This window comes from Ischnura elegans, chromosome 8 (genome assembly GCF_921293095.1).
Source record: "Ischnura elegans chromosome 8, ioIscEleg1.1, whole genome shotgun sequence".
Taxonomy (NCBI): Eukaryota; Metazoa; Arthropoda; class Insecta; order Odonata; family Coenagrionidae; genus Ischnura; species Ischnura elegans.
The window spans coordinates 32,325,768-32,340,514 of NC_060253.1; the positions used below are offsets into that span (position 1 = coordinate 32,325,768).

Consider the following 14,747-nt stretch of genomic DNA (forward strand, 5'->3'; position numbering starts at 1 on the left):
AAATCAGACACTGGAATCACTGGAATTACTGCATTAATGCTAGGATACACCAGGCTTATTATTTCCATTAGAATCCCCTTTGTAAAATGGAAGCCACTATGATCACCTTCGAACGTGATTATAAATGTGTACTGTATATTGTTTAAATCAAAGTCGAGCCAGGCCGGCGCATACCACTCACCGCTGCTGTTCCTGTCGGGGGCGCGACATGGCTCCTTCTCCTTGGGTTGCTCTCCAACCATGCGCTTGCGAAGTTCACTGGACGGCTGCACAATTCACTCACGTTCTCGGAGTGACAAAAAAAAAAAAAAACAAAACGAAAACCCGAATGCGTGTGGTATCGCCAACAGGTGGCGAGGCTCGACTTTGTCTGGAATATTCACAACCTAACACACTACATGGCGTGGTGCCTGACTATGTAGTTTCCAACGTCGAGCAGTGGTTTTGAAGCATTTGTGCAAATCACTGTTCTGTATCCATGATCTCACAGCCTATCATATGTGGCTTTCGAAACCAGGCCTTGCATGGAGCATACGAGTACAACCATGTTATCGCCACTAAAAAGATCGCGAACTGGCGAAGAAAGCTCTCAATGAATCCGGGAAGCACTCTAAAATAACAGAATAATGGCATAAATAGTAATATTATGTTTGTTTTACGTAAATTATGGACATTATTGACTGGCAATTAGTGCTACAAGGATGTGCTGAAATTTTACGAATCTCATTTTTAGGCAAAAAATATTCAAACAAATATTTTTAACCGCTATACAGGACATTGTTTCACTATCACTTATGCAGTAACTGGTGTAATATAAATTCTGTGAGGAAAAATTTATTGAGCATTAAAAGCCTTGTGATTCTTTCCACATTTTATGCAATACTTAAAAGAAATTCAGAGTAAAAAAAACACATTTTTAGACTTCACAGCATGAAATAATCTGCATTCAAAATGTTTGTTTTTTTGTGTGGTACGCATGGCTGTATCTCTTCATTAGCAATTAAGTGCTTACTATAATGTTGTGATGTATTAGCTCTTTGTATGTTATTGAATTTAAAATGCTATTCCTCTATTTTAGATAAAAGAACACTTTTTGCAACTGAGTACTAATGTGTCGAGACCTGAAAAACCAACTGAATCTATTCCCAAAAAGGAGAATCAAGAAGAAATTCTCAGCAAACAGGTTTGTACTCAAGTTTCTTCAAAAGTCACCAATCAACCCACTTATGTCGTACCTAGTTACTAATGGCTCATTCACCTTCACCGGGATTCAAACCCGGATCCCTCGATTTCCGGCCGAGTGCTTTAGCCAGCCAAGGCATCATTCTCCCCTGTGGAAATTTGTGGACTATACGGACAATTTTTCGCACAATTTGTGCATTGCGGGTGACTCCCGTAAAGTTATCACAGTGGCTAGTCCCGGTATACTTAAATTAGACTAATAGCTCGTTTTCTAAAATTAATTATTTCTGGAAAATTTCAAGCATAGTGTTACGTATGCAATCTCTTTCATACTCCTGATAGTGTGCTTCCGTGAGTAACAGTACTGCCTCAACAGATCCACATGGGTTTTTACTAGCCAAAGAAGTCATGGAAATAAAAATCAGGACTGGAAGTCTGGGAAAAATTACAGAGGCATTGTAAATAGCTCAATATCATGGTTGAGCTCGTGGAGCTTTGCTCCAACGTGGGCATTTCGTTGTTGTCCTGGGTGGGCGTAGCAGGTAGTGCTTACTTGGCACTACTTTATTTTTGCTGCTACTAGGTACTAAAACTGCTTGACTTTATTTCACAACACTCATAGCTCCAGTTTTCAACATTTAATCAAATTTTCTGCCAAAAGATTAAAGCTATCGATTAAGCTCAAAAAGTTTCTATGTGCCAGATCAAAATATGGTAAAATACAGTCCTGTTTATTTCTCAAACTCTATCATAATTGAAAATATAATGAAATGGGTGAATTTCATTTTATAAAAATTCCGATACATATTAACTTGCTGAAGTTAATTTTTCATATTCACTCTTCTCACACTAAGGTTAATTGATGAAAATGTTCTTCTATTTTATCTCTTCTCTGCCACTTGGGGAAAATATTTACGTAATTTTAAAATAAAAATCACCCATTACTAGTAGTGAGGTAGAAGTAGGTTCTGTTAGATTGGTCTGTGGCATTCTTCGCAAATACCTCGCTGGCAACTATACCAATGGACTTATGTCATGTTAGCAATAATTGAGGGCCTGACCTGACTGCAAAATGGACAACAATTTATCAAGAACAATAACTACCCTAAAAGAATACTTAAATTAGAAGCACTTAGAATTGCTTTTATTTGGTTACAATGTGTTTGAAAACTTACAAAATAAGTGATTGTAGAGATTATGGTTGAGCCAGCTTTCTGTCGAATCCATCAGCTTAGAGCTTTTTTGGACAGTTTGTGTCAGCATAAACTCTTGCCATCAAATCAAAACTTCTTGAAGCCCTGCTCCCAGTTCTTCAATGTTTTAAACCACGCCTAGTGACTTGAGACAAGTAAAGTTGGTATTACTTGCTAAGAGTACATATTTATATTTTTTTCTTGAGCTCTAGAAAACATCAAGCTACTAAATACATTGATATGAAATGTAATATTTTGCTCAGTGAAGGCTAAATATAATAATCATCCCCATATGTGAGGAATAAACATAAAATATGTGAAAAAGCTAGTAAGGACAGTGCATAATTGCTTGAAGTGTTTGAAATTTATTCTAGCTCGTAATTAGGTATCCTCCTAATAGTTGTAAGTGATGAGATTTTTTTCCATTCTGGAACCAATCTCGAGAAATTCCACTTCTCTGAGGTAAAACCTTTTAAATTTGTGACTTAATTGCAATTCTTATAAATATGATATGTTGTTATAAATAGGATATGTCTCATAAATCTTTACTCTTTGCAGATTCCTAAGAAGAGGAAGCGGGGCAAAAATAATCACTCGGAGGTTGCTCCAAGTGAGATGGTTGAGATCTCAGATAACTCAGATGGTGAATCACCAGCCAAAATCCATAAATCCCTTGCAGTCAAACAAGAGAAATCAGGGTTTCCTCAGAAAAGAATGGTGGATAACAATCACCATGTTGAAGCTGCTTTGGAAGCTTCGGATGGTGAATCGCCAGCTAAAATCCAGAAAACTAATCCTCATGTGAAGGTGGAGGCCCCAAAGAAGGAAAAGGTCATCAAGGAAGAGCAGCCGTCATCCTCTTCAAATAAGTTTGATTATTCCATGGTGGACTTTAATCGTTTTCAGGGAGGAAGTAGGAGTAATAATAAAGACGATGCCTTGAAGAAAAAAGAGAAGTTCTGTGCCAAGGTATACTATGATTTTTTAATCATTTTAAACGATCCTTTGCATGTTTTTTTTTGGAACCCCCATAAGTAAGTATGTATTGTACTTAATAGCATACTTGTTACATATTTCATTAAATTGTACATACCACTAATACAAGGTAGGTCATTGCACATGTAATGATGACATCATTGGACATATTGTACAATTTTGTATCAACCGGTGCATATCAATGGCTTAACAGCCAGCCATTTACTTTCTCAAGGGAAAGAGAGTGTTCAGTAAAACTTTGAATTTACGCACTTTGATTTTACATCAAGTCTTGTTTATACGCAGCGACACTCAAGTCCGGCCGGAAAGTATAGGGAATTGCAATGGTGAAACTTCGATTTTACATCTTTTCTTGATTTTACGCAGTTTTTTTAATTTCGTGCAGCATAACCCCAGCCCCAAAGAGGCCACTAATCTTGATTTTACGCAGTTGTCTTTTGACTTTGAGCAGAACAACCTCAGTATTGAAGATAATTCTGATCTCAATTTTATCTAAGGATCTTCAAGTTTCTCAAAGAATTACGCACGCGACTTCCCTTTCCCTCACTTGGCTCTAACTAGAAAGTGATCAGAGTCACAATTTGGCCCTCAGCAACTGCATAATCTATGATTGATGATGAATGTTTGCCTTTAGTCAGAACATGGTCTATAGGATTCTTTTGTGTGGGAAACAGGTACTCTTTAATTACCAAGTTATTTCTTGAGGCAAATTGTTCAAGGAGAACGCCATTCTTATTGCTAGTCTGATGTAGTGAGTAGCATCCTGCATTTTTGGAGCAGTGAGAACCCTGCCCTACTTTTGCATTAGACTCTCTAATCCGTCATAGAATTGGTCTTTCTCAAGTTCATCTTTGTCTTCCGTTAGGGTAATTATTTTCTGTTATATTAGGGTAATACTTCTAAATCTACCTTTAAATCTTGCTTTCAGAAGTCTTTCATTGATGGGTTCAAAGTTTAACAGGCTTTTCCTCATTTTGGCATTAATTATTATTCGGTTCCAAACTTCCCTGTCCTTATCTCAGGCCCGCTGTAGAGGAGGCTGAAATCAGGTGTGTCTATGCACCCTTATCCTTGCTGCCTTATTTCCTGGAGTGCTACCACATCAATTCTAAATTTATTTAATTCCTGAGGATTTTATTTCATCTTCCCAGGCTTTAGCATTGTCCTAACATTCCAATTTGCAAATATGATATCCTTGTTTGTGTTCCTTTTCGGTTTCCATTTTTGTAATCGTAATCCATTATTCCTATCCATCGGAAGCTTTTGTACGGTTTCCATAACGTTTTTTTCCCAAGATGAGGTGCTCGGCCTCACGCCCAACCCCCGCTACATTGGAGGACCTTGGATTTTCTGTCAGGGATTACTCCCTTAGCCAAGTTGATCCGGTTTTAAGGTGCCAGAAACTTGCCTTTCACCATTCCATGATCAGCGTTACCTAGGGGGTGCGACGAGGATGCTGTGGTTTGATTCGCTGGCAGAGCCTATAAGGGGCATTTCTCAGCATTTAATAAGTCCTTGGGCTTGGCACCCTCAACTTCACCAAGATATCATTAACCCCACAGGGTTTAATCTAATTATGATTAATTAATCATCAAGTCTTAACAATCAACACAAAACGATAATAAACTCCAGTTCTAATATCTCGGACTTTAATTATACGACATCACAGTGGTTTATTTTCACTGTTGTTAAGGATTTCTTTCTCAAAGTGTGCACTTTAGTCCACTACAATGATTAAATTTTTTTAAACTCTTTTAGCTCTACCATAGGTTGTGCCCTGATGCAATTCTGACATTATAAACTAAATTATCTGAACTTTCATGTGCAACTTCAGAGGCAGTGGTCAAGTCTTCCATACTTCTTTGTTCATTTATCTACATTTGTGTTTACCTTTTGCGTGAATATTACTTATGATGTCATGTGCAGAACATGTCTCATTTTGGTCACGGGAGCGACCTATGTTGTATTTGTATTACCATGAAGTCAGGTACATATACATTTCATCCTGAGAATGGTAGTTTCTGCTGTGTGCATTAATGTACTTCACTTATGTTTACCACCTTGTTGGTTGCTGTGGCTATGATTAGTTTCACTAGCAATACTTGCAGCGTCTTCAGGCTGGATCTGTTGTCATCACCACAGCAACCGACACGGTAGTAACAGGAGATGAAGAATATTATATATTTTGTTAGCGTAATGCTGAGAGTTAAATGCATATGTATTACTCTATCAAAAAATAGGGTATCTGAGTGGTCTCCTCTGCAGAAGTGTTGCTGGTAGTCACCATTTGGGGAGGTAGGGGAGACTGAAGCCTCCTAAGTCCCCCGTACTAAGTGCTATTACCTGGAGAGTACTATATCAATAGCAACCTAGGGTTTCTTGAAAATAATACCTTCTCTATTGAAGCTACTGAATAGGCTACCGTGGATTGGCCCCATATAAATTTTTTTCTGTTGCAACTGTTTACTGAGAACAGAATGTCTGCTAATGTGCATTAGCCCCGCATAAAATCTTTTCTGTAGGAGCTGTCTTTTGCTCCATAGACCATATCGATAGCTAAGTTCTAACAATACATATCTCAAATTCAGCCGGTTTGAGACAGGTATCTGAAACAACTTGTAATAACATTGAAAAATGAAATACCAACAAAAAAACAACTCTTTGCTTGGAAATGAATGCTTCTTTTTCAGTTTTATGAACTTTTGGTTTTTAATTACAGTGTACAAGTAAAAAATTTTAATCATTTTGTTGCTCTCCTGAAAAGTTGCTACTTTGAGATACATGTTGTTAGAACTTAACAATCGATATATGTAGTATCGCAAACTTCCAACGGATGCTACTGATCTGAGTGCAGCTTTTGCTTTAGCATAATGTTGTCACAGCTAGTTTTTTTAACTGACTTAACAAAATTACTGCTCGATTGGGGCTCTAATTATTTTTTTTTCATTTCCTTTTTCAGGTTAAAAGTAAGTTTAAATGGAAAGGAAGGCAACACAACCAGAGTATGACTTACAAGAAAAGCCAGCCAAGAAGATGATTTGTATAAAAGAATACTGTAAATAAATTTATTTACACAAAGTTTTATTAACAAATTTCTAGTTTAACATAACTTCCCATTTCCTGGGTATTATATATGATTTGCATGAAATCTGTACGAGGTCACAACTTCAACATGAAGAACTAATAATAGAGATGTAACGATGAATGGGATAGCCACATTATGAAACAAAACTCAAACACAGGCAGTAAAAAAATCTGACTAAAATTTAAACTACATGGGAGTAAAAAAAAGCTGCAAAACATTTTCACACACTTCCAACTTCACACACACTCAACTGGAATGAATAAATGCTCCTTTGGCCCCAGCTCTACCCAGGGCCTACATGAAACTCTTTTCCTCAAACTACTGAAGACTATGTTGGCAAGGGACTAATTGAGAAATGTGTGAAAACTGAAAAACACATCTAACTTTTTGAAGTCTAAGGATCACTCTTCCCAATGCAGTCTATGGTGGGAAGAATTTATCACTTTCTTTGCAGTAACATGCATTCAACTCATATTCAGCACCATCTACGGACCATGATCCAACCAAGGCTTCTCTGTTGAAAAACGTAACTGAATCTAATCCGCTTTCACTGGAGTTGATGTTTAGTGGCAACAAAAAACTTTCCTAAGATTTTTTACATCATGTCCATTCCTCCCATACCACCCATTCCCCCCATTCCACCGCCCATGGCAGGCATCTTCTCTTCCTTGGGAATCTCAGTGACGACAGCTTCAGCCGTGGTCAACAATGATGCCACTCCAGCTGCATCTGTGAGAGCTGTCCTCACAACCTGAAAGGTTACACAGTAATCATTATGCATTCTACAGAAAGTCATACCAGAACTCTTAATTTTGTAATTTCACAAGCAGCTAATGAAGGGCAGCAATAATATTTAATAATAGTCATTCCACATCAAGTCAATTCTAAAGTTCAATATAATGAGTACCTCAACAATGATGAAAAAATACTTTGACAAGATATACATCAAGTAGTTATTTATTACAGGACACCAAAGTTAGTTTTGTGAATGAGCTAAGTTGATAAGGGAAACATAGGCTTCCAAGCTATTTTAACCCATACACATCCATAAGCATACTGGTATGCAGAATGCATAGTGATATCTATCAGTTGACCCTGCTGCTATCTTATGAGTTTTTTTTGAGTATTCAGCCAGGTAGTATACCTGATAGTAGCTGCCATCTGGTGGCTATTCAGAAAAATTCCTTAAGGCCGTATTACATGGTACTCGGAACTGCGCAATCTGATGTACGTGCGAAGGCACAATCAAAATTGTGTCGTGTAAAGAGGTGAATCACTAGAACACATGCGAGATGGCAAAATAGCCCCTGTCCTACTTTCGTTCATGCATTCGCGCAATAGGGTAGTTTCCTTCATCAAAGAAAACAAAAGGCAATAATTGCGATTCGTTACCCACCATTAGTGTATTCATAATATACAAATTATTTCGTTTTATAAATGCCGGTGTAGACGAATGGCAATGGTCCATTTTTATCCTCATTTGAAAAGGGCCAGATTGGCGCCCATGCGATGCCACTCCACGTGACGTCACAGGGACCTAGTTTCTATAGGAGAAGATAGGAGTTATACGTCGTCTGAGGTTACCAAAGCATGCATGAGGCGCAGAGCTCAGGGAAACATGTCTTAATAATCACTTATTAAAACTGGCTAAGGTCGGAAAGTTTTCCTCGTTTGATAAGGTATTAATAATCCTTATTTAAGCCAAGCGCTACCAGGCGGCAGGGCACTAGGCTACCCGCTGGCAGCCTGCGATGTATCAGCGCCAAGCCTCGCCTCAAGGTCACCTTACCGGGCGGAGGGGGAAAGAGAAATACGACGTACGGAGAGATTTCCCATCATTCCTACTAACGCGTCGCGTTTTCGCGCGCTTGAAATTTTTCACTTTTCATTTAATCGCGAAAAATAGATGTTGTCATTTAAAAATCTAAAAGCGTGAAATACGTACTCCAGGAGTAATAATCTTTCGATTAAGGCAATAAAAAAATAATAGGAAACCACCCTATTCCACACCATTTTAGAAATTAATGCAGCTCTAACCTGCACATTTCTGTGCCCTGTGTAAAATGGCCTTTAGAAAAACTTATACTTCAACCAAATGTAAGAGCAGCTAACTCTAATATATCAAAATTTGGTCAAAATCGGTCAACAAATACTCCATTAAATGCTTCACTTAAACACACTACAAATGTGTTCAAATTCTTTAAAAGTCAGCTGTGCTTGGGGTCTATTTAAATCCCAGGGGATGGATGTGAATGTATTAAACCGGACCAGCACCATCAAGCATAGATTAAATAAATGCCTATCCTTCAATTAGTAGTACTTATCATGGTCCACTAACCCACTTGGGGCTAGGAGAAAGTCAGTTTGTTTTTACTTTAGTAATAAAGAAATATAGATGAAAAACAAAACAGTAAGTTCATAGAAGGCACATCTTGCTGTTTGCATTCCTAAATTTATAACTGAAACTTCAGGAAACATTTTTTAAAATTTACTTCAATTTCAGACACTTTTATAAATATCTACATACCACCCCACCAGCTGCCTAAATAGCTTCATGGCAGATGTAAGGTAAGTGTTTTGTGAGTAATTTTACTACCAGAGTTCAGTTAGATATGGTATGGTATTTCGAGGAGGCAACTGACACCCAAGGTCATTTGCACCATGAGGGAAGGGTGGAGAGAAACCCGCCGTCGGCATTAGCCTGCTCCTAACGGAAGGTGCCAAGGGGACCACGGCTTTGTCCCATCTGACGGATGGAGTGTTGCGCTTGAAATGTCCTCCACACAACACTGAAGCAGGGATCGGGCAGTCTCTGAAAATTCTCTGCCACTGCCGGGATTTGAACCGGAGCCCGCTGGGTGGGAAGCCAACACTTTAGCCACCACACCAACCTGATCCCCAGTTCAGTTCGACCTAGCACTTATCGTTCGGCAGAAAGCTATTTCTTATTACTTCAACTTTTGAATACAGTGGAACTTGGTTAGTACGTTCCTCCTTAGTACGTTTTCCTGACAATGTATAAATGGTGGTAGATCATAAATGAACTAATAATGTTGGTAGATGATCTTGTGGAAGAAACTTCTAATACATCCACCATCTAAATATCCATGACCTATCCAAGCAAGAATATCACATGATATGGGGAGTTTTCCGAATTCAAACAATCCAGTCAAGAAGTTTTCATTTTGATACTCTACTGGTACAAGTTATTCTCGCATTATCTCCCAATCCGAAATACCTGTACTCACCTTAGTTGGGTCAATAATTCCCATTTCAATCATATTAACATATTGGTCATTGAGTGCGTCATAGCCTTGTTCACCTCCAGCTTCCTCCACCTTAGACACCACTACAGATCCATCAATACCAGCATTCTTGGCTATCTGCATGCACGGCATTCTCAGAGCTTTCATGATGATATTTATTCCTACAACAAAATTTCAATTACAAGGTTATATCTAGAGTTCTCCCTGTTAAATACAAAAATAGGCCTTAAAATGTGTGGTAAGATAATACTTATGCTCAAAAAAAAGTGAATGGAGAACTTGAAAGGGTCACCAAAAGTCATTTTTTAAACTGGAAGTAAGGAAATAAAACTTTGTAAGGTTCACTGTTATGTATTTAATTGTGGGCACGACCCGGGTTTCGTAACTTGGAAACCCCCTCTCACTATTCCATTCCGTGTTTAACCCTCACCCCCACCCTTTCAACCAGTCCTTTTCCTTTCTGATAGATGTCCTCACTGACATTTGTGTACTTAGTGTATGATGCAATCAAGATCAGTCACCTGACGATGTAACCAAGTTACGAAACCCACGTCGTGCCCATAATTAAATAACAGTGAACCTTACAAAGTTTTCTTTCCTTACTTCCAGTATGGAGAGGTTTCACAAAGTAAAGCCTGAAGTTATTAGTCATTTTTTACAATTTTAACAGGTAAACTGCAACTATTAGCTCAACAAAAATATCATATATGCCTTCATTCATCATAGCAAAAAGGGGTAAAAATTAATTTTAAAAAATCATGCTGTATCAGTAGGAGCCGAATACCCTGCAGAGGTTCCTGAGGTCTAAGCTCCAAGTGTTGTATTTCACATATCAAGGCATACAAAATTCATAAGGTGCCAAATATCTTGAACTTTAATGTGGCTAGCTCACAGCATATCTACACCGATCAAATTATGACTCCAAAACAATTGTTTGTCTGGGCAAGAGAATTTTGAGAATATGAACTTCATTTGTGTGTGTCAAAAAGAAATAATGGAAAATGGGAGGATGCTACACACTCGACATGGAAAAGCAAGACCAATACCTGTAACTCAAACATTTCATACTTTCATTCCTGGACCAAGAAATGAATAAATAATAAAGAAGTTCTCAACAGACAACTAGTGAAGTGCATGAAACAAATATTCCACAAGAAACATGTCTCTTGAAGAAATTAAAGGTTTTGTGACTTGTGTCTATATTGATGCGTGGTGGTTAGGTTGTGTCATGAATGTGAATGTAGCCTCACAGGAAGTTTTGGTCAGTTTCTTACATCCCTAAGGGCCATCACCATCATGTGTGTATCCTCAGGTAATTTCTATACATAAATGCTGAGGTTTTCCATTGAATGTGAAGTATGATGTTTTCCCGATTTTTTTTCACTCCTGTTCCTAAAGCCATCCCAAAATGAAATTTATACCAAATATAGAATTTTGAACTGTTTAACATATTTTTTCCCCAATAAAATTTAAGATACTTTTTCTTAGATACTCAAGGTCAAAGGTCACACCTAGTGACCTCGGTATAAAAAAATCGGAATCTTAAAAATCTAACATTTTTTACAGAAACTATGTCCCTTTTGCTTTAAAATGAGACCAACAGGCAGATTCTTCCACAATTATTAGCTAACTTACGATTTATTTTTGTAAAGCATGCGAGGGAAAATTTTGCATTTTTTGTCATGTTTGCAACCCTGCTGTATGAATTTTGTGTAGAGGCGAGGGTTAAAATTTTGTGTATGGGTACAATTTCATGTGCTTTAACTTCCTAACAAATTTCAAGCAAATCTGAGACGGATGGGTTGGGAGCTGTGATGATATGGAATGGAATGACAGGAAGAGTAATTGGGAAGGGAGAAAAAAGCGACAGCTTCATCACTTTTACCTGTCTTCTGGTCTTCATTGGAGGCACTGAGTTTGGCTAAGGCAGGGATGCAACGAATCAATGCTGTACCACCACCAGGAACAATACCCTCCTCTACGGCAGCTCTAGTGGCATTCAGAGCATCATTCACGCGGTCCTTCTTCTCATTCACTTCCACTTCACTGGAGCCACCAACTTTGAGAAGAGCCACTCCTGATGCAAGACGAGCCAAACGTTCCTGCAGCTTTTCCTTTTCATATTCTGAAGTGGTATTATCTATTTGATCACGAATCTGCTCAGCACGACGGTCAATATCTTCCTTTTTACCCTTACCCTATTGAATATGGATCAAATTAGTTAAGATAAGGCATACACATTTCCACATTAATATATGAAGGTGTCTCTTTCAATTAAAAAAAGGATAAAAAGTTACATTGAGCACATCTCTCAATACATAAACTAATAAAATATATAAAAATACACAAAATTCAAAAAATCGGCCAGGCTTAAGCAATGTTGCCTCTCGTCTATCAAGATAAAATTCCCTAACCTATTCCAAGCATTTATATACTTCTAGGAATACTTCACAGTTGATAGAAATGTGATCAAGAGAAGTAAAGATTTAGATAAAGTGATGTCATAAAATAACTTCAACAGTTATGAGCAATCATCAGAAATCAATATTGCAAGTGGGATAATCATGTACCATAGATATACCAGTGTTTGTGGAGGAAGAAAAAACCACCCTTAACAAATTCCTACCTTTTTAAGTTTCTAATCCATACTCCCAAAAATAAAAGAACTTTCCTGACAAATTTCCCCGCAGAGTAGTCACTAAGTTAACCTACATCACCATTCATGTTCAGAAAGGCCATAAGATTGTCCCACATTATTCCCATCAAGAAGAAATTTAACATGCTTAATGACAGTTTCAATAGCCCAATGAGAAATTACTCCTTTAAGTAGAAGCCTGTACTAAATGCGTGCTGCATTAAGCTAACAATGCGATGTGCTGCTAAGTTATTAGACTTGCATTGACGTACCTTCAGGAACAATGTATCATCCTTGGTAATTGTAACTTCTCCGACCTGGCCCAAATCAGCCAACTGCACATCTTCCAACTTAAGTGTGTTAGCCTCATCTCCAAATACTATTCCTCCAGTAGCTATTGCCATGTCTGTCAAAGTGCTCTTTCTATTGTCTCCAAACCCTGGTGCTTTCACGGCAGCAACCTGCAGGCCAATCTTCAGCCTAGCAAAGACATTAATTCATTGCATTTTCAGATTTAAAAATATATAATGGCATTTACTGCCCAGGAAATCATCACAAAATTCTGCATTTCTTATTACCTATTAACGACTAATGTACTGAGAGCTTCCCCATCAATATCTTCTGCAACAATTACCAATGGTTTCCTTTGTGAATTTGCCAACTCTAATGCAGGGATGATAGATTGCACACTGGATATTTTCTTCTCGCTGAATAACAACAAGCAATCCTGAAACTCAACCTTAGCTCCTGAAAAATAATAATTTAGGATCAACGTAAGGAATTACTATTCACAAGATTATGTCTTCACCAAGAACCCGTAATACATACCTTTTGCAGTATTGATGAAATATGGGGATATGTAACCCCTGTCAAACTTCATCCCTTCGATGACTTCTAATTCATCGTGCAAGGTTTTCCCATCCTTCACGGTTATCACCCCCTCCTTCCCAACCTTTAATCAGAATAAAGCGAAAATCAATACCATAGAAAACCAAGAAACGGGAGTGCAAATGCTTAAACAAGGAAGTTTTTGCCCTCTTAATGCTGAGAATTTCGACTAAACAATTAATAAATACATCAGGACCCAACTCGGTTCTTTCAAACATCTACCCATCAACGATGGGTACACATAAAGAGCAGAGAAAAAATTATAATATACTTCGAGGGTTGTCTCGCGAAGAGTTCACGAGTAGAAATGAAATTCTCACCTTTTTCATTGCAGCAGATATCAAATCCCCAATTTGTTTATCACCATTCGCAGAAATTGTTGCGACTTGTGCTATCTCCTCCGGTGTAGTTACCGGCTTGGATAGCGTTTTCAAATGATCAATGACAGCATCGACAGCCATCATCACGCCTGTGAAAAGATAATAACAAATGAAATCACTTCAATGTCCTCACTAACGTAAGTCACATACTATGTACGACATAGTGTACTACTACTCACCCCTTCGGATTTCAATCGGATTGGCTCCCTTGCTGATTTTATCGAATCCTTCTCGAGCAATAGCTCTAGCCAACACAGTGGCTGTAGTTGTACCATCGCCAGCCTCTTCATTTGTATTGTTCGCAACATCTTGCACCAGTTTAGCACCGACATTTTGGAATTTATCCTTCAACTCAATTCCTTTCGCCACAGTAACACCATCCTTTGTAATTTTAGGACTTCCCCACGATTGTTCCAAAATTACATTCCTACCCTAAATTAACATTACAGGGTTAATCTCCACCAGAATCAGGAAACATTGACTTGATAGTCTCACAGGCATTGATAGATACCTTGGGTCCCATTGTCACAGCAACAGCATCGGCCAGTATATCCACACCTTGAAGCATCAACGCTCTAACATCAGGGCCGAATCGAACATCTTTGGCCAAGTGCCGCACCAGAGACGGGCTAATGTGGCGTGCAGCAGAGAGCCGCAGAACACTTGGAAGCCGATACATCTACGATCAAAAAAACGATTAGGCTAACGGATGAATAATAATACAAGTTCAGATAATGATGATACAAAAATAATCTAACTGATCGAACTACAATTTCAGCTCTAATGATGAAGCGCACACACGGCGCCGTGCAGCTCAACATTCATTACCATGCCTCCAACAATGAAAGCGTTCATAAATGGTTTAAGCAATTAGAATAGGTTTAAATAAACACAATCACACATTAAGTACTTGAATAAAATTAACTAAATGGTTTCATTTTATGAAATAATCACACTATGATCCTACCTCGTCAGGAGGTGTTTCACACTGCGTGATCAATGAACAGAGGATCAACCGGAAAGACGGCCTTCAATGCGAAAGAGTCGGCAACGGCATGCACATGGGGAACGAGCTATCGTAATTTTCGACGCCCTGGAGTGAGGATAGTACTATTTACTATG

At 38.2% G+C, this 14,747-nt stretch overlaps 2 protein-coding genes across 2 annotated transcripts in view; one reads left to right on the plus strand and one right to left on the minus strand.

Moving 5' to 3' along the window:
- LOC124164383 (exosome component 10) overlaps positions 1-7,022 on the plus strand; it is a 29,485-nt gene extending 22,463 nt beyond the window's left edge. Inside the window, exons 14-16 of the mRNA XM_046541698.1 lie at positions 1,079-1,183; positions 2,934-3,344; positions 6,331-7,022. Coding sequence (XP_046397654.1) covers positions 1,079-1,183; positions 2,934-3,344; positions 6,331-6,408 — 594 coding nt within the window. The 3' untranslated portion in view covers positions 6,409-7,022. The remainder of the gene's footprint in view (positions 1-1,078; positions 1,184-2,933; positions 3,345-6,330) is intronic.
- On the minus strand, positions 6,423-14,705 carry LOC124164385 (heat shock protein 60A). Its single transcript, XM_046541704.1, has 10 exons — positions 14,593-14,705; positions 14,137-14,304; positions 13,805-14,057; positions 13,566-13,714; positions 13,186-13,309; positions 12,936-13,104; positions 12,630-12,837; positions 11,608-11,920; positions 9,705-9,883; positions 6,423-7,207 (listed from the first exon to the last, which is right to left on the minus strand). Exons 2-10 carry the CDS (start codon positions 14,302-14,304, stop codon positions 7,052-7,054), a joined length of 1,719 nt encoding a protein of 572 aa, XP_046397660.1. The 5' UTR covers positions 14,593-14,705; the 3' UTR covers positions 6,423-7,051.
- Positions 14,706-14,747: the final 42 nt, after the last annotated feature.